The sequence below is a fragment of the Leptinotarsa decemlineata genome, unplaced genomic scaffold, assembly GCF_025532065.1.
Source record: "Leptinotarsa decemlineata unplaced genomic scaffold, Ldec_3_MD MMD2_tig00000133_RagTag_RagTag, whole genome shotgun sequence".
Classification (NCBI taxonomy): Eukaryota; Metazoa; Arthropoda; class Insecta; order Coleoptera; family Chrysomelidae; genus Leptinotarsa; species Leptinotarsa decemlineata.
In genome coordinates this window covers 521,633-547,572 of record NW_027412542.1, presented here as the reverse complement: position 1 = coordinate 547,572, position 25,940 = coordinate 521,633, and the positions used below count along the sequence as shown (strand labels likewise).

At 34.2% G+C, this 25,940-nt stretch overlaps 2 protein-coding genes across 2 annotated transcripts in view; both read right to left on the bottom strand.

Moving 5' to 3' along the window:
• Positions 1-6,309, bottom strand: part of dachs (unconventional myosin-IXb-like dachs) — a 174,047-nt gene extending 167,738 nt beyond the window's left edge. Inside the window, exon 1 of the mRNA XM_074172453.1 lies at positions 6,111-6,309. Coding sequence (XP_074028554.1) covers positions 6,111-6,178 — 68 coding nt within the window. The 5' untranslated portion in view covers positions 6,179-6,309. The remainder of the gene's footprint in view (positions 1-6,110) is intronic.
• Positions 6,310-17,883: 11,574 nt separating this feature from the next.
• On the bottom strand, positions 17,884-25,940 carry LOC141481237 (uncharacterized). Its single transcript, XM_074172447.1, has 2 exons — positions 25,413-25,940; positions 17,884-20,117 (listed from the first exon to the last, which is right to left on the bottom strand). Exons 1-2 carry the CDS (start codon positions 25,424-25,426, stop codon positions 18,248-18,250), a joined length of 1,884 nt encoding a protein of 627 aa, XP_074028548.1. The 5' UTR covers positions 25,427-25,940; the 3' UTR covers positions 17,884-18,247.

Below are 25,940 nucleotides of genomic sequence, written 5' to 3'. Positions count from 1 at the left end.
GGAGAGGCTGTCCTGGTCATCATAAATGACATGTAGCTTTCCAGGCTGAAATGTGCAGCTCTGGAGTCGTACCTGTGAATGATCTTAGGGACTATTAGTTACGGCAGCCATAACGACATACTGAAGAGTTTGTACCGTCCAGTTTGGAAATTCCTCGATCAATTATTCCATATTCGGAGATTTGGCAGTCGGAAACCTATTGAATGGCCAGAAAGATCTCTAGATTTGACTTCGGTGGACCATTTTCTTATTAGTTATTTGAAAATATTAAACTTTGAAGGAAATGACAATAGGTGGAGTTCAACAATCCTTTTTCCTTTCATTCAGCATGAGTGGTTCATTCTACTCATTTCATGAACCGTTGAACGTTAGTTTGATCCCAGCTACTGGACGAGTTGTATTCACTAAGAGTTGTTCTATCTCCGCTAGGAATTGCATCTTAAAAGGTAAGACCTCTTCAAATCTCAGCTTACAAAACTGTCGACTACTGAGGGTTGCTGGCTAGCGAGAAAATACATTTTCAAGATATTTTAAAGCATTTTGTCTAACAATATATCGTCGTTAAGGAAAATAAATTGAAATATTCAATTTAATTTATTGATATTCAAGTGTATTTCATCTTCGAAATTTGATTATTTTTTGTTTTCTCAAATTACATGTTACATTTTCTTATATTAAAAGGGTATATTTTTAGGAGAGATTAATTTTGGGAAAGACATTTTTTGGCCTTCCACTTCTCCATCTTGATACATAAAAGTGGAAATCTTCTAAAGAAACGAAGAAAGCAATCAATTTCAAAAAATTAACTCTATACAAAGATGTGTTTATCATGCAAAGAAGTAACTTTCCGGCACAAACTGGAAGAAAAAGCCCTTTCGAAACAGCCATTTTCATATAAACATTGAACTGCATGAGAGAAAAAAACTTTCCAAACAAATACTTCTATATGAACACTGAATTATTCGAAGAAACAGTTTTCTCTATTCCGTTTGTATTCCAAACATTCGTATGGGATTGAATCATATGTCAGTCACAGGATTTTTATCGAAAAGATATTGTGATCTCCCCGATCAAAAACTGGAAAAATCAATATCAACTACATCCATTTGCCCTTTACTTACTATCTTTGTGAATTAGGGGCCATTCAAATTTATGTAAGCACTCTAGTGGGGCGGGGGATCTTTGCTTTGCTTATTTTTGATCACATGGGGGGCGCGGGGTCTAAATTTTGATTAAGTCAGCAGTTATTTACTTTTTTACACATAATATGACAACCCACACATTATCTATGTTGGAAAAATGAAAAATTAATGTTTAGGTACAATGTTTACGTGACCATGGGAGGGGACTAAGAACTTTTCTTACTTTTGCTGATGAGGGGGGGGAGCTATGTAATAATGTAATAAATATGCTTACGTAATACTTGAACTTATTTCATCAATTTTTTTAATCTATTCAGTGCGACAAATCTATCAATCGAGTTACCACAAAAAACACCATTTTAATTTTTCAAAAGTGAATTATGGCAGAGGAGCCCACGATGCAAAATGGGGATTTACTCGAGCGTCATTGAGACATATTAGGTTGCAAAGCTTAGATGATTAGAAGAAAAAATGTTATATAATATATACCTTCTTCTCGGTGGGGGAAGCGACTATAGATTTTTAAATATGTAAAAATTACTGTTGCATGGACATACTCGAGCGCATCAGATATTGATAGCATCAATGTCCTACGTATTTTTAATAATGTTGGTATGTTAATCTGATCGTTTGCATGATGTGGGTGGTTGTACGTAAGGGTTAAAATTGAAAAGAAAAAAAAATTAATCGAGCGTGTCAGATTTTCTAAGGGGGTGTTAACTGCAACAAAAAAAAGCTCTCATTCAATAATCTGATTCGATTTGACGCAAATTCGCGGCCATTATTATAATGTGCAAAAAAAATTCGCCGTTTTGAAATACTCAAGCGCGTCAGATTAAGATATATATGGTTCATCTTTATGTTTTAGACGTGCTGTCTCATAATCTGACGATTACCTAGAGGGATTCGCTTAATCTGACAAAAACAATATTTTTTTTATTTTTTTTGATTCATTGAACTTAATTGATTGGAATGCTCAGGAAAGAACATGCAAATAAATAAGTGTATGTTTTTTAAGTAAAATACTTGTATTTATAAGAAAATAATTTTTAAAAAATGCTCAAAAAAATTAAGTCTTTCACAATCAAGTGATTAATTAATGAAGAAAAGAGAAATGAAAATTTCTATGTTTTTAACCACTTTTATTTGTAACTAACGTCACTTCATTATGATTTCCTACCACGTATCCATCAATTAATTGATTAATTAATCATCATCTTCATCACGAACGAGTCTCTGTGATCAGCTGTGATGGCGTCATGGCAACAGAATTCAGAGAGGGGACAGAGTGAGAGAGAAAAAGTGAATAGAGAATAGAGGGATAGAAACTCGGAGAGGGAAATATAGGTATCACACAACTGCACGCATTAAACTTTAACGACGAATTTTTGTTATTTCGGCTTGCGGAAATCGTCAGATTATATATTTTTTCGTTATCCTTGAATTATTTCCTTCAAAATAAAAAAAAATTAGCTACGCTCGAGAATGTCGAAATGACGTTATTTTTTTACAACTTTGCTTTCTTTACATTGTGCTTTCTTTACGTCACTCTCAAATTGTCAGATTAGGGAAATATACACTTTTTAGCAGGTAATTAACTCACCCTACCTTAATCTGACGCGCTCGAGAATTTCTGATGATCAATTTTTTTTTTACTAATCTGATCCTTCATCCCTCACAAACGGCTTTATATATGGGGTTCATATTTGGTGGAGGTACTTAAGCGGATACAAGGTATCCCCCTGTATATTAATCTGCCGCGCTTTAGTAAATCCTGAAACCCCGATTGGGCTCTCCTATTATTAGTGGAAGTTGAAAATTACTCAAATAATCAACCACTCCGAGTATTTTTCTGGAGTATTTGTCAACTATATGCCCACCCTGTACGTTTAGATATTTAATCTAATACTCAGAATAGTCATTACATGATGTCTCATTAGAAAATCACGAGAAAACGTCAATCAAATGGTTATTTCAAGTAGATCTAAAGATGAAGCTTTCCGGAAGAACATCGAAGTGAATTCTTCACGGACTGAGTACCTATAGAAAATCAACGATTACAGTGAATTACTCGCTCACATTCTACTTTTCCTCAGAATATACGTTATTGTAATGTTATTTCGCTATTTCAACGTACAATTATCTTTATTAGCGACAAGTCAGTTCAACGGCAAAGTTGATGGATTCTTGCAACTAATTTGGCATCGATGGATCCTCATTAAATATTTCAATAACTGAAATCTGGGCCCTCTGTGTTGATTTTTAATATTGAACTTCTCCAAAGGTACAATATTGCACTTCCACGATAATACATAGAAAGTGATATACTTCCTACACAGGAAAAAATAATAACGAGAAATAATGAAGTATATTCATAATTTTTTATAAAAAAACTCATATCAAATTGAGGGTATCATTTGTTTTGAAAGCTACTTTTATAAGAAAATAAGATCTTCCACATTCAAGAAAAACGTTACACTTGTAAAATTGCATTTGCATTAACATCAAAACAAATTGTATGAAATCATTAGTTTTTAATCAATAAAATATCAGTTTAATATTTTTGAATAGATTCTCATATGATGATGCATTTTCATTGAAACAAACAAATGTCTATTATGTTCATGATTACATTCTAACCAAATTAATAAAATTTCAAATGATTCCTTTCAATAATAAAAAAAGCTACAGGGGGTAACAGTAGATTTGCAACACCATTCCAATGGTATTGAATTGATTATTCATGAAGCTGTTTATCATACCTGAATTAATAAAATCAACAGATATTTTATTTATATTATGACATTTATTCAATAATAAAATAATGGATTTGCAATAAAACATTTTCCAATACAAGATTTTATTATGCCAGATTCCATGTACTTTTTTGAACTCAATATGCTTGAACATATTATTTTTGGCTTTCTACTTCTTCGTCTTTATACAAAAAAATATGGGAATCGTTGCCCTTAGGACACGCACATGAACATTTTAAACCCTAAACCTAAAAAATAAAAAATAGAAACTATGTTTCTAGATATTTGACTAAAAAATTAGTATATGCCGACAGAGCAAATACACAAAAAAAAGCACCGTTGAACATTAAATATTTCAAATTACCGCATGTAGCAGTTCTGATACCGCAACTATGCAAGATTCTAGAAAATGAAAATTTCAAAATCAGTATGAAATGTGAAAACACAGTTCAGAATCATTTTAACGAGATCAAAACAAAAACATCAAAGGACCTGAATTCCAATATTATCTACAAAATACCACGTGCTGAGTATGAGAAAGTATATATAGGGCAAACAGGTAGATATCTAAAACAAATAATGGCTGAACATAACAGGGATTGTAAAAATATGCGCAACCCACTGAAAACAATGAAAAATCTCACTAGCTTTGCAGAACATTGTAAGTTATTCCTTCATACTTTTGATTTGAAATCAAGTAAGTATTATAGGATACGATATTGAAAAAAACAATCTTGAATGAGATGATTGAAATAACAAAGCATGGAACAAAATGTAGCAACAAAAGGTCGGATATTGAAAATTTACACACCTTATATTTCAATCTAATAGGAAAAATCAAACAATAATTCTGAATCATTTACAGACGACTTTTTCGAATTACAATTCTCATTTCTTTCATGGCCTATAAAAAAACGATTCACAGACAGTTCAGTTTGTACATTTCTTCGTGTCTGTGTCAACGTTTTTCGTGAACCTGTGTACGTATTTATATTTTATGTCGAATTTATTTACTTCACTCTTTTTGAACTCTGAAAGCCGTCCCAAATGTAAGTACTCATCAACGTGGTTTTCTGTAAAGTGCTCGAAGCGTTTTATTTTTAACGACTGTTATTTCACCCATATTATTTTGTTTTTAACAATACTACATTCTAAAATCCCATTTTAATATGTATGTCTTGTTCTTATAATTCAGAGTCATGAAGATGAAACAATAATGTTTCGAAACGTCGACAATCCAGCAATAGGTTTTCTTCATCATTTGACCGAACTACCGCCAACTTGACAATCGAAATCATATTCAACGGTCGCCGTCCTATTCAATTAATCTGGATTCATTCATGAAATTACGTCTTATGTCATCGATGACAGTCCGTAATGACATTCATTCGCTTATTTCATTTCTATTAATTAACACGCTTTTATTAGGTTCACCTGTATGTTTGTACATTTGTTTGTTGGCTAGTAAGTTTCCTTTTCATTTCATATTTTTCCCGTTTGAATGCTCAGGATCTCTATTAGACAGAATAATCGACATTATTGCTTGATCTATTCGCGGGCAGATGGCGCTGTACGTAACCTTCTTGATATAATTCGAACTCACTTTACATGCATGCACGCTTTGTGCCATATTTTTTGTATATCAAGCACCCATCACTTTTTTCACAATAATACTATTATTGTTATTGTTTTAACCTTATTTATAAAAATTATTTTTAACTTTTTAGTTCGATGTTCTTTAAAAGCGTGTTTTTCAGTTTTTTTATCTATATTTATTTTATTAAATCCCAGGAATTTTGTTCAAATTAAAAAGGGCATAATTTCGGAGAGGTTAATTATTGGGAAACGTTTTGGCTTTCTACTTCTCCATCTTCATACAAATGTTCTTGTTGAAATTTCTTATTAAAATTGATTTGATTTGAGAACCGAAAAATGTTTTCAGATAAAATAATAGATAAAACACTCGTCCTCAGGACTTATGGCATCGCTTACTAAAGGTTTGTGTTAAAAAAATGGAAATTCATCGATAACTTTTCGCATTGCATTCAGTGGTTTATTCATTTTCATTATTCATTATTCATTTTCAGAGCTAGCCAAAATTTACTGGGGCTTCTGGCGTCGATAACTTATTTTTTTGTGTTCACTTTTTATTCTACATTTCAGTTTTGCTAGAATTTAACTATCGCTTTTCGACACCTCCACTCTCACTCACCCGGTGTAAATCCTGCAACATCCCGGTGCAGTAACCTCGGTATATTCCAAACAATGCACTTCGCACATCCACCACCGCACCAAAAGCCTCTGGGAGGCTCAAATGAATTGTCTCTTCGGTTTTTCGAAAGTCCCGGCGAACATGTCACTCACTTATAACATCCTCTCCATGCACTTGCAGCGAACATGTGCTCCTCGGGAGGACTGAAGATTTCGTGAATCAAAACAGCGTGTTCTTGCACGCATGCGTTCTGATATCGTGGGACACGCGGTGATATATTCCGATTGCCATTATCAAAGTTGATGGTTCGGGTACCGTTCTAACGAACCACCGTAAGTGGTTTTGGTGATTGGGCAGAATCGGTAGCAACGTTCGGGAGTTTGGAATTGGGTAATTGCAAAGTTGTGTTTGTCCTTTGGAGAATTTTACAGAATCGAAATGATTATTAACGTATTCAAAAAACACTTTATTGTGAGATTTCCACTAAACGACTTTACAAAAACGCAACACGTGTTTCGCCATACAAAGCAACTATCTTTGGCGATCAAACCAAAGCCCAAAGAGAATATTATAATAAAATAAAGAAACAGTTAGAAGAAAGTAAGAACAGAGGGGAAAATAAATATATAAATTATATAAATAACATACCCACATTAGTTGATTGTTCTCCTTCAAAAAACTATTGACAACAAGAAAAGGTACGGAAGTGCATGATTGCCCCAATTTTAATGAAGACATCATTTATTTAAATACTGAAAGTTTTTTGCCACATAAAACTGAAATAATTGCTTATATTGTATGTTATAACCCCACAATAATAGTGCTAAGTGAATCAAGAGTTACCAAGGATGTAGAAATACAAATCAATAACTATAGTGCAGTCCTCTGTGACAGTGATAGTCGACATACAGTAGAAATTCTAATTTTTATAAGAGAGGGAGTGGACTACAGAATTCGAAAGAACAGTATTATTCCTGGAAATTAATGTATGAGAAGCATTGAAGTAAACATATCAAATAAGAGGTGGTTGATTGGAGGTCTGTATCACTCGCCCAGTTCAAGTGATGCTATATTTATTGATTGTTTAGAGGAACTATTTGAAAACTATTTTCTTAAAAATAATTTCATACTGTTGGGTGATTTTAATATTAATTATGCAGATAACAATGCTTTTTATAGTAGAAAAATCAAAAATTTGTTAAATATGTTTCAAATCTAATATAAATAATCCTGAGAAAAATCTGATTGTTAGAAATAATACTTCTGAGACATATTCAAACATAAATATTGAACTAATTGATCAAACATGGCTATTGAATTCAGCAGATGTTAACGAAATCTTGAATGAAATTTTTGATAAAACAAAAATAATTATAGATAATCTTGCACCTGAACACACTATCTCAATAAAAAATAATAAGTTACCTTACTATGATTTGGAATTGAAAAATAAAGCTAAGGAACGAAACGCAATATATAAAACATTTAAAAATAATTACAAGTCACCTCAGCGAGAACAATTCTGGGAAAACTATAAAATTGTTAGAAACCAGTATGTTAATATGTTAAAAAAAAACAGGATACTTTTTTATGAACAACAAATTGATGCAAATCGTAATAATCCAAGACAGATGTGGAAACATCTTAAATCTGTTTAAAAATAGCTGATAATTTCAATAATTACCTACTTTGTTAATAGTATTTTAAATATCTCTAAGAGTATCCCTCAATCTGATGAATGGTCATCCACAAATTATTCAGTTATAAACACTTCTTTTTCCAAATTTAAACTATTAACGATGACTCAACTGCGGAAGATTATTCATTCCTTAGACAATAAAAACAAGTCTGAAGTACTGAATTGCAAATTTTTAAAAGAAACATTCGAGGTATTTGGGTATGTGATATTAAACCTGGTGAATACATCTCTGGATAAAGGAATATTTCCAGATCAACTGAAGATAACTTCTGTTATTCCTATACCAAAGGTTAGTAATACAATTGAAGCAAGCGATTTTCGCCCAATTAATATTCTACCAACTTTGGAGAAAGTCCTTGAACTAGCAGTTAACGGACAATTAGTTGCATACTTTGATGATAATGAATTGTTTTTAGGTAAACAGTCAGGATTCAGAAAAAATCATTCCTGTGAATCAGCTATTCAGTATACTTTCTCTAGATGGAAAAATGCGTATGATGAACATCTGTAGCTGTCTTTCGTGACTTTAAACGCGCATTTGAAACAATTGACAGAAACATTTTGATAAAAAAATTAAATTATTATGGGTTAACAGGCTCTGTGCTGGCATGGTTTCTTAGTTACTTTAGTGAAAGAAAACAAAAAACAAAAATTGGTTCAAAAATATCTGATGAGATAGATATCAACATTGGTGTTGCCCAGGGAAGTGTACTTGGCCCACTTTTATTTATTATATACCTAAATGATATTTTTTATGTTCCTGGGCTACATGAACTCAATCTGTTTGCAGATGATACATTAGTTTATACTCGAATACAGAACTCAATGATGCTGTAGATACTCTCAAAGTTTCTATGAAGAACATCGAAAAATATTTACATATGAATAAATTAAAATTAAATGCAGATAAACAAAAGCTATGGTGATAACAACTAAATATAAACTGAACTCTATTGATTATAATGAAATAAAAATTGAAATTGGTAACACTACCTTGGAATATGTGTCTGAAATAAAGTATCTGGGAGGTATTGTAGACAATACTTTGAGTTTGAATAGTCATGCTGAATACGTTATAAAAAGACATTTCAAAAAAATCATATTTTTTTTTGGATGGCAAATAATTTGACTATTAACATTAACTCCAGAATATTAACTCCAGAATATTAACATATAATTGTATAATTAAACCTCATTTTGAGTACTGTCCAACTTTAATGCATTTAATAAACCAAAATAGGCTCTCCCAACTTCAAAAACTCCAAAATAGGGGCATGAGAACTATATTAAGATGCAGTCGTTAAATTTCATTGAACAATGGTTTATATATTTAAAATAACCAAAAGTCTTCAACCAACATATTTTAATGAATTTTTTGTTTTCAATAATCAAATACATGAACATGAGACAAGATCTTATAATAATTTTCATATATATAGAACTCACACTGGTGGCGGAACGAAAAACTTATTCTACAAGGGACTACGGGAATTTAACAATTTACCAAATGCCATTGAATAGGAAAATACTGTAAGAGGGTTTATAAGTAAATTATTGGAATACCTAGAGCGTTAGTTAGTTGGAAAATATGTATATTATATGTATGTTGCTATATCAATATTGGTTTTCAACATAGGTCTTATACATTGTATATTTTTTATTATCTTTTCATTTAGTTTATCTTCATTATTGCTATTATCTATATACAGATTTGAATTTTATCAATATTTTTGGCACTGTGGAAATTCAAATTGTTAATTAGTTATTATGTCTTGTAAGATTGGGATGTATCCTATAATAAAGATTACTATAAGATTACTACCACTACTACTAATATACAATGGCTTCTTCGGGCGTGTCTTCACTAACTAATTTTACACATTCAATGCTACATATACCTTATTTTACAATTTGAAGTACCTATATTTCAAGTACCTAATTTTTACTAAGTTTGTAAAGAATTAAATTACCTGTGCTTATATCCCAGTTTCCTCATTTGAAAAAATATTTAGTAATAGGGAGTTATTGAATTCTAATTGACCATTCGGTAAATTACCCAAATTCTTGAATGAGTGCGGAAAATCCTATATTGGTGAAACTAAGAGGCCGTTGAATGTTCGCATTGGCGAGCACAAGAAACACACACAGCGAGGGGAAACCAGCAAATGAGGAATAGCAGACCATGTTTGGACCCATCAACACAACATCGAGTGGTCCCAAGCTGAGATCTTGCACAGAGAGAAACATTGGTTCAGGAGAAAATTCAAGGAAGCCGTATACATGTTGTCCAACAACGTATTCAGCCAGGCCAGCGTAGAAATACGCAACATATGGAAACTCATCATCAAGCGAAAAATGGCCAAAACGGTCATCTCCCACGGAACCAGTGAAGCGGAAAATGGAAAGCAGGGATAAGTGAAAGTATTTGAACGACCTATAAATAGTCATCTATCGGAGGAATCAGTCCAGTCATCACCCGAAGACGATTGTAGATACTAACAATCGAAACGTCGTGAACTAAAGTGACTTGGAATCTCTAAACTTTTTATTTTTATTTCCTTTTTTCATTCCTTTATTTTTATTTTGTTTTTATTTATTCATATGTTCTATTTTTACTTGTAGTTTATTTCACTATTATTTCATTTCAGGTTTATTTTGCTTAATATAATTGTTATTTTCAGCTATTCATTTTTAATTATCCTTTTTTAGTTGTTTCAGGGATTTCAAATCATTTTATATAGTAGACAATGGAAGTCCGAACTAGTGAAATTCGTCAAGGTAATTTATTGAATTATTTACCTCCCTCTCAGTGGTGAAATGATTATTCTTTTCATACTCTTCAATGAAGCTTCAAAATGGGTTCCTCAAATAGTCTACTTGATATTTTCGCTATTTTCGGTCGAATACCACTAAAACCCTTTTATTTCTCGTTCCTTTCTCCCCCATTGCCGTTTTGTCATAAAAACGATGATGAGAGCGGAAGTAGAAACATAAAATGAAACAAAATTTTGGGTGTAGACATCTCCGTTCAATGAAGAGCAAAAAATTCTTGAATGTAGTTCAATCTGCAGTTCATTTGCAAAACTGAGAGTTTTGCCAGTTTTTTCTTGAAAGAAAATATTGTTCAAATCAATTGTGAATAGTAGGGCTACCAATACTATTCGCTGAGGTACTACACAAGTAATAATCCTTTCTGAATTCGTTTCACTTTCCATTCTGACTTTTTGTTTCCTTTAGTTTGGCAACCTGCGAATTAATCATATACTTCATCTCTTATACCAATCTAATATATAAAAATGGATGTTTGTTGGTTGGTTGGTTGGTTGGTAAGTGATAAACTTCTATATCGCTCAACCGATCGTGATGAAACTTGACATGTACAAGTAATTTTTTATAGAGAAACATTGGAACAGCAGCGATACAGCAACATAGTACTAGTATCATATATGGTTTCGAGGAGTAACGGATGATTTTTTCAGGCCCAGACAAATTCCTATATTCGTTAATTTGTGACTAGCATCTTCAGTGGATAAAGCCATATTGATATGTGGATATAAAATTATGTTTGTTTATAATGTTGTTGATCCTGGTTTTCCATTGTTTCTTCTGAGGATGTTTGTCTCCACCTTTATATATTGAAGTTACGGTTAGCTGATTAGCATGTTCAGTTTGTTGATGAAATGCATAGAAGTTAGAAGCGTTTTGCGTGTTCGGTAATTTTTTGCTATCAGTGATTGTACTCTGAGTCAGAAAAATGTTTACAATCCATGAAAATGTTAAGAAAGTGAAGAAAATTGTTATGGTGAATTGTCGAATCACGGAATACCGGTTGGCTCATACCATGCACTTTTTTCGAAAATTTTGGGCATGGAGCGTGTGGCAGCGAAGTTCGTTCCAAAATTACTGAATTCTGGCCTAAAAACCGTCGCAGAAGCATTGCTCAGAAATTGTTGAATGATGTCAACGGCCATGCAGATTTGTGTAAAAGGTCCGTAACTGGTGACGAATCATGGGTATATGGGTATGTATATACGTATACAGTGTGTAAAAGCTAAATGGAATAAATTCAATATTTCGGTTACTGTACATATTGAAAAAAAAAACCGAAACACGTCAAAAGTGAATTATAATTTGACATTCTTCAACGTAAAAATGCTACCCATACCTTCAACCCCTTCAAATGACAGGTACAACCCCCAATTTTTTAAATGGGAAGTTTACGTTTGTGATATATCGTTTTAAAGGTCTCTCCATTCTCTATTCAAAAATGTTATCGATTTCAAGTTTATTGCAACAATTAAAATAAAATGAATTGAAATCATGTGGTTACCGAAATTCTATAAAATTCACTCAAAAATTAAAATGTAATGCAAAACGTAATGAAATGTAGAATACGAAAAAGAACTATGGATGTTAATGAATATAATGAAGTAGATGTTCAAAATCAGTGTCATTTTTTTTCGAGTTTGAAAGCCGTAGATTTTTGGAATTTCTTCCTGACGTTTCGCTGGCGCGAGTGGCTAGCTTCTTCATGGTTTGCTGTCGGATGACTACCTTTTCGGCTTCTTAAAGCATATTTATGCCTTGTCAGGTAATCAGTTGTATTTGTACCTGCATTTGTACCTGTACTCGTTCCTTCACTTAAACTTGGAACATTAACAATCTTGCTGCCTGTTGTCCTGTTCGTTATTCTCGAATTCATTAAAGTGGGGTTCCATATTGGATTGAGGTGCACCGCCTCCCTCTTCACCGATTGGGAAATGTTGTATCGAGGTATTGCCGGACATTAACTTGGTGATGTGGTGGTGCTCCATCCTGCTAAAACCATATCGTATTCACTGGAACTTGAGGGTTTCCTGGATCAGGATATAAATTTGCTAAACTAGGAATTGCATCATTTTGAAGTAGTGCCAAATAATTACCGCCATTCAAGTTGCCCTCAATGAAAAAGGGACTAATGAGGTTTCCAACAATCTCTGCTTTAACCTAACCTTTTGAGGGTATTTCGTGTGTTCTTCTCTCATCCAGTGTGGATTTTCCGTTGACCAGTAGCGGCAATTTTGCCGATTAGCATGATCGTTAAGATACAAAGTACTATCATTAGAAAACATAATGTCATCTAATAGGATGATATTGTTATCCAATATGTCCATCATTTGCTCAAAAAGGTTTTTCTATCAAAATCGTCTTCCATGAGCTCCTGAGTAGGTATCATATTATAACGATACATTTTATTTTATTTTAATATGTTTACTATCGTTGTATGGCTAACATTGAATGTAGTGGATGCCTGGATGTAGTGGATGTCTACTCGATGTATGTGGGTTTTTCTCAAACTCAAGCATCACATCTTATTTGAGTTCATAACTCACTGCATTGGCAGCTGCTTTTTTTAACTGACCCACACGACCAAGCTCGCGAAACTGATTCCCTATTCTGCTTATTGTTCCTTGAGATATAAGAGGTAAATTAGGAAATGTCTCATGAAATAGACGAGCTACCTTCTATTCTGTTTGTGTTTTATCTCCATAACCATTCATTCGTAAAACTGTTACTTTATGCATTTCCGTTAATGTAACCATTTGTCAGACTTGAAGTTAACGAACTTTAAACTTAAATTGAAATGCTGACAACTAATGTTGTAACATACAAAATAAGTTGACAAGGCGTTTCAAACTACCGTTGCCACGGAAATTATTTACAGTTTTTTAAAGGATACCATCTAAAAAGAACATTGCTATTGTCTTTGTTTATTTCTTATTATAAATACCTCAACATGAAATGAGTTTTGAGTATATTGCAATAAATTTTGAGTATATTTTATCCAATTTCGGTATCCACATGATTTCAATTTATTTCATCTTAATTGTGGCAATAAACTTGGAAGCGATAACATTTTTGAATAGAGAATGAAGATACCTTTCAAACGATATATCACAAGCCTAGACTTCCCATTTAAAAAATTGGGGATTGTACCTGTCATTCGGTGGGGTTGAAGGTAGGGGTAACATTTTCCCATTGAATAATGTCAAATCATAGTTTAGATTAGACGTGTTTCGGGATTTTTTTTAAATATGTACAGTAACCGAAATAATGAATTTATTCCATTTGGCTTTTACACACTGTATGTTCTACCAGAATCAAGTATCACATAAGAAGCCACCCTTTGGTAAAATGGGGTTTCATTCTAAAACCAGCCTCAGTTTGCAAATTAACAAATCTAAATCATATTTTCAATATTGTCAATCAAAATTGTGAGAATTGTGCATCCTTCGAATAAAAACGGTATCCTTCAGGTTTCATTTCATAGTAACATAAAAATGAATATCACACTTTCTCCGCTGCTTACCACAATAACCGTCAAAAAGAAAAACAGACAATTCGCAGTCTAGGTTGTTCGCAATGCGAGATTGCTCTCCCCGTCCCATTAACTGATATTTTTACTTTCATAATTAGACATGTGAGTCGCGGTTGACCTCATGCGCCACAGCGCAGGTACAGGGGGCTCTAATTACTTGGGTCAAACACAACGTGCTCTTCCACGCCCCCATACCTGTGAGAACTCGATTCTCTGCACCTTACCGGACCCGGAGGACAACAGTTTCATCTCTTCGAGAAGAATAAACAGTTAGTACGTGGGCCACACCAAGACCGTTTCTACAATCAACATAAACCTTGCAACATTACAACATTTTGAGCTTTTCTCCACCTTCAAACAAAAACTTGGAAACCTTCCGAAGCTACTAACTTATCTCTCTCAAAGCTGCATCCTTTTCATTTTAACAATAATAATGTTTTCCTCATTTTTGTTATACTGATGTTGGTGTGATCAAAGATTGTGAACTTTCCCGGTCAGAGATAATAACGTCAATGCTATTTTCAGGGTTTGTTGGCCGTGTCCCGGAGGTACTCATACCTGACGTTACGTCTATGATAACGGTAGATATTATAAAGAGGCGATGACGCAACAAACGAAGTACTATCTAGTAGTCACAACAGATTCTATATTTTTGGTTAGAGTACTAAGGTTTTATTCCAGCGGTGGTTAGCGTGACTAAACTCCTATTAGAACGAAGCTATTGAGTGTAGGTATTGAGCCTGACTCTCTCTTCCTTTCGGTTGAAATTGTTCTTTGATTCTAACCTATAAGGAGGAAATTTATATGCAGAAATGTAGAAATAATTCCAACCGTAATATATAAGAAATAAACATAAATAAATTCTGACTACCTGCACTACATGCAAAACTACCTTCCAGAGTGATTCCGAACATTCCACAACATTTCAGAATATTCTGGGATGCTCTGGGATACCGTGAAATGTTTTCGAATCTTCTCTACTGTTCTTAAACTTTGTATGTATTTCCAACACTTATATCTTCGAAGTACGCTCATCAGATGAAAACGAAAACCTTCTTAATGAACAACTTGATTTGACACTATGACAGACAAAATGTAGGCATATGTTTACTACCCGTTCGAAACCGAATCCATTCCAATTTTGCTGAGTATTAATGTACGTGGACTGTATTTTCTGTAATAAGAATTTGAATGTGGTCCTTTTGCGTTATTCTGGGAAATTTCCTTTTGCGTTATTTTGGTACTTAAATAGAGAACGCAAATATTTCAAATTAAACAGAAATATGCTTACCAAAAGTTATTTAGGCTACAAAAACCTTAAAACAAATGGTTACCTACTTTTTCAGAAAAACTGCTCATGTAGCAAAAGTGCTCTTGAAGAAATGTAAAATAGTAAATTGTGAATGTGAATGGTATGCCACACCGTCTGATCATTCTTCATCAAGACAATGCAAATTGTCACACATTTCGTCTCTCAAAAAGCAGTGCTCAAACCTTTTGATTGTACTAAAAACTTATGCAAACATAACCCCATTTCAACAATATGGGATAGGTTGATAGGCCCATATGGCATTTATCCAGTAATGCTGCAAAAAGAACCGGAACGTTTACTTCAAAAATTATGTATCCGGAGTCATCGGAGATACACTCAATATGTATGAACCTCTGAAGAAGCTAGCCACTCACGTCACCGAAACGTCAGGAAAAAAAACCAAAAATTGATGGCCTTCGAACCTGAAGGCAAATAGTGGCACCGAAAAACTCGGCCGCGAAAGCCTCAATCATTTTGTCAATAGATCTTTTAACTAAAATTATCATTATGTTATGTTATGCAGCTATAGCTACCTGCGTGGCATCCGGGTCCAGGAAATCATACAGATGTGAAGATTTTTGAGTGTCTTGATTTGTATTCAAAAGATAATTTTATTGGACATAGCACTCTAAAAAAGGCAAACCATATACACGTGTTTCGAGTTTCTGGTCCATCATCAGTATGTTGCAGCGACGTGCAAGGATTGGCAACTCTTGGCTGACAAAGAAGTACAAATGCACAATGATATCAGTAGATGCCAGTCGCACATTTGTGGTTTCAATTGGTAGATCTTATGTTTACAAAAATACTACTGAAATTACATCCGAGTCCAGGAATTTATACAGAAATAAAGAATATCGAGTGTCTTGATATAAATCCAATAGATTATTTTACCAGACATAGCACTTCTGCTGATGGTTCTATGCATTTGTATTTCTTTTGGCAACCAAGTGTTGCTCATTCTTGCCCTTGGCTTCACCATACTGATAATGACCAAAAGACCGAAACACGTTTTTATCGTTTGCCTTTTTTGAGTGAGCGTGCGTGCACGTGTGTGTGAAACCCGTATTGCGGTTTGTTTTGTTAACTGCTCAGTAAAAATTATATAATAAAGTGCCACTTAAATACATTATGGATTTTGATACAGTTTCGACCATTTTCATTTATTTCAAAGAATCCGTATGCGTACCAATAAGTTCGTTGAAACAGAAGAAGTACTCTTGAATCAAAATAATCCTTCTTGAAGCAGATATTAATGATGTATAAGAACCAGTCATGACCCACGTACTAATTCTCCCATGAAGAGGGGCCAATAATTGTTTGCGATTTATAGAGGCACATTATGTAGGATAATGTATAATTATTATGTTACTGATACTATCATAAGACTTCTCGAGAAGAAAAAAAGGTGATGTAATTATGAAGAATTCAATTCACCTGTCAGTTGAATGATCGTCAATAGTTGGGAAATATTTTTTTCAATACTTTAGATATTCGACCAGATTTTTATGAAGATGTACAGGGTAATTATTTTAGTTACGTAAACACTCAGAAACTAAAAAGAAAATACTGGATTCATAAATATCTTTTGTAAGGGTGTAACTATTTTGTAGGTCTGCAGGTCAGCAAATTGTTCGCAGTAGACTTTGCTCTCGTAATCTTGTAGGAGGACAGAAAATCTTGCAGGTCGGGTCTCCCGAAAATTAATAGGTAACCTGGTCGAGATGCATGTCTGGGAGACTCGACCTGCAAGAATTTCTGCCGACCTGCAAGAATTTCTGCCGACTTGCAAAATGTATTTTCAATTTTTTGAGAATTGTGAAACTTTTGAGTGGGTGTTGGGAAATTTTTCTGTCGAAAATGAATAACCTGGTCGAGATTCATGTCTGGGAGACCCGACCTGCAAGAATTTTTGCCTTTCTACAATATTAGGTAAGCAATATTTAATGAGAACAATTTGGTGACCTGCAGACCTGCAAAATAGTTGCACCACTTTTGTAACTTTTTGAAATGTTGAACTGGAATAAAAGTGATGACTGATTGATCATTATAAAAACACATTCTGAAAACAAGTTGTTACATGAAGTTTCTTCTGAAAGTGAATGATTTTCGACTCATCGAAATTGTCTCAGATTAAAAAATCACATTACGAGTTCAGAGTTGAAATTTCGAATGAAAAGACGAAATTTAGATTTTCAAATATAAAATTATGGTTATGGACCTAAAGTAAGGCACTTGGCCATAGTATAAAAATAATATATCGTGTTGCAAATCACACGGTAAAAGGTAAGACCTCATTAGTCCTTAGCTCGCAAAAGTTTCTCAACTTCTGAGAGTTGTCGTTCGTATGGGGACGACAGCTGATTAACGGAAACACAGATTCTAAACAGATGTTATAACTCACTTGAGAAAAATAACTTTTTAAAAATTAATATTTATTGAACAGGGGAAACAGATCTGTATCCCCAGAGTTGAGTAGTAACAGTATGACAACTAGAATACAACTAACTCTATTACGCCACGCAGGACGTTTTTTATATGAAAAAATATCATGAAGTAAGCGTCTGGGTGAACAAAGAACAATAAACGGCGCCTGGGATCTTTCTGGAACTGCGTAGGTGCCGGATGTTGATTCAGCTATGCTCTTGAGATGGTCACCTTGGAGATGAATGGTAGAGGTCAGCCATGGGCATATAACAACTCCCCTTTACCAAAAAAAGTTGGTTCCTTATGAAGCAACTTTTGGGCTGTAAAGTATAAAAAATATATTAGTAATCGTTTAATGTGATTTCCTCGTCCTCGGGAATCTCATCTTGAAGGCTAGGTCTTCTTCTTGGGAACATACTTGTAAAACGCTTAAAAGGCCTGAAGGGTCTTGGAGGCGGTGGTGGGTTGTTGACATCTGCAATTGCTAGGCTGCTGCGACGTCTTCTTCTGCATTTACAAAAGGTGTACAGAATTATTAGCACAATAATTAACGTAATGGTGAAGTATGTAAACCAAGAAATATGTTTGGTTACATATGGTTGATTTATTAAATCATCCAAGGTTTTAGAATATGAATCAAGTTTGTGTTTGGCAATTTCCAAATCATCGACATTCAAATCGTTCAATTTCAATGGCTTCAGTTTTGGAATATTTGATTTGTCCGGTAGGTTATTGCAACATTCGTATGGTATTAAGACTGGATGTGATCCATACGAGATATTTGAATATTTCGAAAATCTGGAATCAGCTTGAATTTTTGTTATTCCAATAAAGGCACTGCATTCCGTTTCAAGGGTTATGAGAGAGTTTTTATTTATTAATTCCGTTTTCACTTTCTTTTCGGGACAGTTTATAGTCACTTGTAAAGGTTCCGAGAGTATCACTAGCCATAGGTTCGTTTCAATTTTATGCACCTTATAATTCTGACTGAAAAATAAGGAGCTCTGACAGTTGGTTGGAACGTTTTTCGTGTACTTGAAAATTTGGGCTTCACAAATTGAGTTTTGGTCAATCGGATATGCGAACATATTGTAACACAGTTTAGTTTGGAATGTCAATGTCTTACACGCACTCATATCCGTGATTGGTATGAACATTAAAGAGTCATCGTCTTTCGCGATATATTGTTGTGAAATTTGCAAAATATGATGTAGCCCTGTTCTATCATCAAATATTGGAATGGGGTACACATGATATAGGGTATAAATTGGAGGTTCAGTCAATGGGATTTTGAGTACAAATATTAGGTTGTGCTCAGTTTGAAAAGCTTCTAGTTCGATTATTTCGAGATATTGAGCTATTTTGTCCAATTTTGGTTGGAGAGGAAGGTTATTTCTTCTTAAATTTTGAGAAATTTCTAGTAGTGCATTTATTAAATGATCAGGTGTTATGATTGACGAGTGAATAATATTCAATCTTGCAAATGTGATTGAATCCAAGGCGTCATCAACGTTTTCTTGAATAAATAAAAGGCTTTCCATAAGTTTTTCACAAATTTCTATAAATTTCAATTTTGCTTCCACTTGTGCTATTCTGTCGTTCAGTTCTGTTATTGACTTTTCTATGACTCGAATGTCTTCATTAAATGTTTTTTCATCAATTTGCAGTTTTCTTATTGTTGTATTGAAATTTTGAATTACAGAAGTAGTAACGGATATTTGATTTTTTAATAAGTTCTCTAATTGATGTTCATCGTTATTTAGCCTGTTTATTGAGTTTGTATAAAATTCGCCATCTGAAGCGTCAAGATTTCCAGTAATTGATTTAAAAATAGATCCAATGCCATTTATGAGACCACGTTTATTTCGTCTAGGGTGTTTTGCATCCATTGCAATTTCACGAAACTTATCTCTCAACGCTTGAGCTAGTTGTAAGATAAGCCCGGTGTGCGTTTTGACTTCAGAGCGAAATGTGCTCATGCTCTGACCGTAAATCGAGGTCATGCCGATTAATGAATCTAGAATCTTAACGTTGTTATCAAAGGCTTCTTTGATTTGGGAAATGTTTTTACTGACGAGTAGCGTCCATTTGTCGTTCGTAAGAATAATATTACCTTTTTCATGATAATATACGCCTACGGTATTGTTGATTGTTTCGATTTTGTATGGACTGGTTACAGGGAACGCTACTGTTCCGAGCAGTAGGAGTGACCTGAAAATAAATTTAATTTTCAGTATACGGTTTCATCCTATCAAAGTTCACTTTTGTTCTTTGATTTGTTTGCACATTTAGAAGTATTGCTGAGTTTTGAAAGAGTTGTTCAATTATGAATGGGCCGTTGAATTTATTTTGCAATTTGTCTTTTATTTGCGATTCCTTAACGTAAACTTTATCGCCTACTTTGTAATTGGGTTTTTCTCCAGAAATATTTCTGTCGAAACGGATTTTAGCTTTCTCCTTTTTCCTTTCGATTTTTTCTCGTGCGACTTTGTAATAATGAGAGAGTCTATTATTTAGGTCTCTCACGTATTTTGTAATAAGTTGTTCTTGATTATATAGTTTTTCTGGAGGCCTGCTTGCCGTGTGTCCGAAAACTAATTCATGGGGTGTAAATCCATGAGATTTGTTCTCAGAGTTATTATAACATATTACCGCGAATGGTAATACATTAAAAGGGTGATCATCTGGGTGTTCAGCCAGATGGGCTCTAATCATTTCTAATAATGTTGCATGGAATCTTTCCACAGATCCGTTGGATTGGGGATGATTGACACTAGAATATGTTAGCTTTATATCAAAAAGGGTACAAAGGTCTCTTAGAAGGGCATTATCGAATTCTCGACCGTAATCACAATGGATTCGTAATGGGGTTCCATAGTGCTGGAAAAATAAAAGTAGGGTATCTGAAATATTTTTTGCTGTTTTGTCTGGGATTGGATACACTTGTGTGAATTTTGTCAGTTCGTCACGTATACTCAATGCGTAATTTTTCGTTGGGATTTCAACTACGTCGATGTTTATTCTTTCGAAAGCTGTTTTAGGCGTTTCGGTTATTACTAATGGGTTGTTTAAATTTTTTCGACAGATTTTTGTTTTTTGACAAACATCACAAGCTTTTATGAAATTTTCAACATCTTTGTTGAGTCCTTGCCAATTATATTTTTCACGTATTCTACGAATTGTTTCATTGATACCTCGATGTAAATTACTTTTTCCGTTATGATTTTGATCAATTATGATCGGGATTTGATCTTTATCCGGAGTGGTAATGATGTTATTGCATATTTTGAATTTTATATCCTTTTGAGCAAAAATGAAACATAGAATTTCTAAAATGGGAAGTTCAGGATTAGTTTCAATGCAATATACTTTAGAGGGATCTAAATCATTTTGACTTCTATACAGGGTGAGAAACAAGTGTTCAATCACCGATTCTGGATCATAAGTGAGAGGAACTATATAATATTTTCTGTTTTTTATTGTTTTGCTTGATACAATATTTATTTTGAGATTTCTGAATTCATAATCTTCTTCAAGAATATCCTCAAAGATTTTATAGTGAAAGTCTTTCAATTCCTTTTGTCTAGGGAATATTAGAATGTTTTTATTTTCTTTATCGAGAAATTGGCAATTGGAATACTCGACTTTTGAATAATCAATCAGAGATGTTGTTTTGTATAAATTTACGAATGTTGTGAACTCTTCGGTTATCTGTTCTGGTGTATATTCTGATTGATCGCCTTCACGGTTTTCGAAGTTTTCAGGGTTTTCAATATTTTCAGGGTTTTCAGGGTTTTCAGGGTTTTCTTCGGATTCCTCTGGTTCTTGTACCGGATCTTGGATTATTTCAAGATCTAGTTCTTCATTTGTTGGCAAAATGAAGGTACCTGAAGGTATTAGTTTTGTATTAAAAACGAGACAGGCTTTTGTGGAATCAACTTTGATTCTTGAAAGTGCGTCAGCGTTTTTATTTATTCTTCCGGGTTTATATATAATTTCATAGTCGTATTCTTCAAGCTTTAAACGCCATCTTGCGAGTCTACTTCCTGGATCTTTTATGGAAAATAGCCAAGTTAGGGGTCTATGGTCCGTGATTAGTTTAAATTTTCTACCGAAAAGGTAGGGCCTAAAATGCTTGACTGCCCATACTATTGCCAATAGCTCTCGTTCAATCGTGGAATACTTTGATTCTGCGGAACAGAGAGTTCGCGATGCGTATGCAATAGGTAGGTCCTTGCCAATAGGGCCTTGGGATAATACGGCTCCGATAGCGTATGCGCTTGCATCTGTAGTCAAAAGAAATGTGTCTTCGAAATTTGGGTATATTAGAATTGGGGTTGAAACAAGTGCTTGTTTTAATTCTTCGAATGATTTTCTACATTCATCATTAAAAATGAAAGGTGTGTCTTTTTGAAGTAGTTTCGTGAGGGGTTTTGATATTTTAGCAAAATTTGGGATAAATTTTCTATAATATCCGGCTAATCCGAGGAATGATTTTATGCTTTTCTGGTTTTGAGGTTCTGGAAAATTTATTATACAATCGACTTTGTCGGGATTTGGTTTTACTCCGTCTTTGGTTATTACGTGTCCAAGATATGCTACTTCCTTTCTAAGAAATTCACATTTATCTGGTTGGATTTTGAGATTGGCTTGGCGGAGTCTTTTAAATACTTCTTTTAGTCTGGAAATGTGCTCATGAATGGTAGGGGAATAAATGATGATGTCGTCCATATAGACAAGACATCGCTCATTCTGGATTCCGAGAAGAATGTTATCCATCACCCTTTGAAATGTTGATGGAGCATTCTTGAGGCCAAAACTCATCCTAAGAAATTCGTAATGGCCATTTTCTACCGAAAATGCTGTTTTGGGAATGTCCTTGTCATCGATTTCGATCTGGTGGAAACCAGAAGCAAGGTCCAAGGTGGTGAAGTATTGACATTTGCCAAGTTGGTCCAGAAGGTCCGATATCATTGGAAGAGGGTATTTGTCATCTACAGTAAGCTCATTTAACTTCCTATAGTCGACAACTACACGCCATTTTTGTTTTCCTGATGCATCTATTTTCTTTGGTACAACCCACACTGGAGATGACCAGGGAGAAATAGAAGGACGTATAATTCCATCTTCTAGCATTTTGTTCATTTGTCGTTTCACTTCCTCTTTATGAATTTGAGGGTAGCGATATGATTTGGTAAAGACCGGTTTTGCATCTTTCGTGTCGATTGAATGTTTTATTTCATTTGTGAATGTGAGTCGATCACCTTCCAAATAAAAGATGTTTGAAAATTCCAAGCAAGTTTGCGTAATTATTTCGGATTCTTCTTCGTTCAAATGATCTAATCGTAATTGTTTTTTTATTTCGAATTCCCTATCTACATAATTTTTTCCGATTTTTGTTTCGTTTATGGGGTTCAAGGAAAAATTTTGTATTGGTTCAATATCCAGATTATAAAATTCTACTACTTTAGGTATAGCATTTGAATTTATAATTGAAGTGAAAAATTCTCCTTTTTCATTTACTTTTACTAAGGCGTTTGGCAAACGAACATTTTCTTTATTCTGAGCTACCAGTATAGCATCAGTATTTGAGAGATGACATTTTAATTTAAAAATTCCTTCTGTCCGAGGTTCGATTTCTATAGTATTTGGAATTTCGTCTTTTAAATATTGGTAGTAGTCAAATTTACTTTCAAAAGCATAATTGTCAGGGTCGTATTCAAAAATATCGTCAAGTTCTGCGGTTGATGTTTCTGGGTCCAACGTAACTTGGTGTTTCTTTTCTGAATTTTGACAATTTTGGGAAGACTCTGGTACTTTATTCGAGTCTATCACTTTGAAAAGGGGTATGGTTTTGAAATCAGTTATTAATTGTTTGTTTTGAAAATCAACAACACAATGATAGTGTTCCAAAAAATCAGCTCCGAGAAGTCCGTCAAAGTCTATGTCAAGATTGTGTATGTAGATTTTGTGGGGGTCAGTGTCTGAAAAGGGCACTAATACAGATTCGGTTATTTGAATTCTTTCGTTAGTAATACCTTGAATCATAACATTTTCTGGTGAGCGATTTCTATATTTTTCGACAGTTTTGGGTTTAAATACTGAAATTCCGGCTCCACTATCTATTAGAATTTTGAATGTTTTTGTGGCATCCATGATATAATATAAATTTTTTGAATTAAGCATAAATGATTTTTCTATACGAATTTCTGCTCTGGAAAATTCAGGTTGGGATCCAAATTCAATGTTTGTATTTGGGTCTGAATTTCTGACGTTGGGTCGATAGGAGGAGGGTCTGCTGCTGTTGAGCCAAATTGAAAATCCTGATTGAATTGATTTTGCGGGTAATCAACAGAGTCAACGTTCGGGTTTTCATGAAAATTTTGATATGTTGGAAAACTGGCTGCATAGTCTTCGTATTCGTAGGGGTTTTCAGAAAGTTCATTAAAATTTTCTTGATAACTATCTATGCCTTGATTGAGATAATGTGCTCTTTGAGTGTTTGTTCGATTAAAATAAGGATTGGGTTGTATAGCCGATGGTCTTTGTTGGTTTGGGTTTTGTTTAATTAACGATGGCCTATTTAGATTTTGATTTGATGCGGGTTGATTAGGTCTGACACCTTGCGTTTGAAAATTTGTTTTTTGAAAATTTTGTTGGCTCGATGGATTTTGTTGGAACATGGGTTTTTGAAAATTTTGTTGGGGAATCTGTCTGACTCTACACTCGGTTTGGAGGTGTCCCTGTCGCTTACAGAGATTACAAAATTTTTGTTGTGTAGGGTTTTGTGGTTTTTTGTGTTGGTTAAGATTCATATTTTTATTGACTTTCTGTTGTTGGAAGTAAGAGAGTTGTAATTCTCTCTTAATTCTCTGGACAGCTTCGAGCATTGAGGGTGGATTTCCTGCTCTTACTATTTGTCCGATTGTTGGCTCTAAACCTGCTAATAGCGAGTTTAGCGTCATGGTTTCGATAAGATTTTGTTGGGCTTGTTTTTCTTCTGCGGTGAGCGGTTGTTTTTGTATAGCCGCATGCATTTTTGCATTATGAGTTTGAAGTCTGTTAATAAAAACAAGAGGAGACTCATTTGGCATTTGGAAAATTCTCTGCAGGTCTTGAATTAAAGAGGCTAAATCTCGAGAATCACCAAAATATTGGTTTAGCAATATTTTGATTTCTTCCCAAGTTTCTGGGTTGCGAGAACTTATTAATTCTGCTGCTTTACCTCTGAGTTTGTTTTTGATATGTAAAATAAGTAAAATTCTTTGGTCTTGAATTGCCATGCGGTAAGCGGTATTACACGCACTTATGAACGTATTAAGAAAAATTTGATCACCGTCATATTCTGGGACAATTGAAAAAATTTCACTCAATTTATAGGGTTCAAGTGGGGGTGCACTGGGTGAAGCATTTGTGTTGGGCATTTTTGAAAATAGAACAGTACACACAAAAATGAAAATATTCAATTATATTAAAAATCGAGATGATTCTTTGTTTGTTGCTTACCAAAGGATATCCATGGAGGATGAAATCCGGCTTCACTAGCGTTGCTCCGGCGAAGTTAGCGTGCGCTTGTTCTTCTACCGTTGAAGAGACCGTCCTGCTATGGCCCTGTGGCTTGGGGTTGTTGGTTCTTCCTTGAAGGATTAGGATCCACCACTATCGGTTAGGCTGTTCCTTGTTTCGTATAGTGTTGAAGGATCCTACCGACTGCGCCAATTTTGTTATAACTCACTTGAGAAAAATAACTTTTTAAAAATTAATATTTATTGAACAGGGGAAACAGATCTGTATCCCCAGAGTTGAGTAGTAACAGTATGACAACTAGAATACAACTAACTCTATTACGCCACGCAGGACGTTTTTTATATGAAAAAATATCATGAAGTAAGCGTCTGGGTGAACAAAGAACAATAAACGGCGCCTGGGATCTTTCTGGAACTGCGTAGGTGCCGGATGTTGATTCAGCTATGCTCTTGAGATGGTCACCTTGGAGATGAATGGTAGAGGTCAGCCATGGGCATATAACACAGA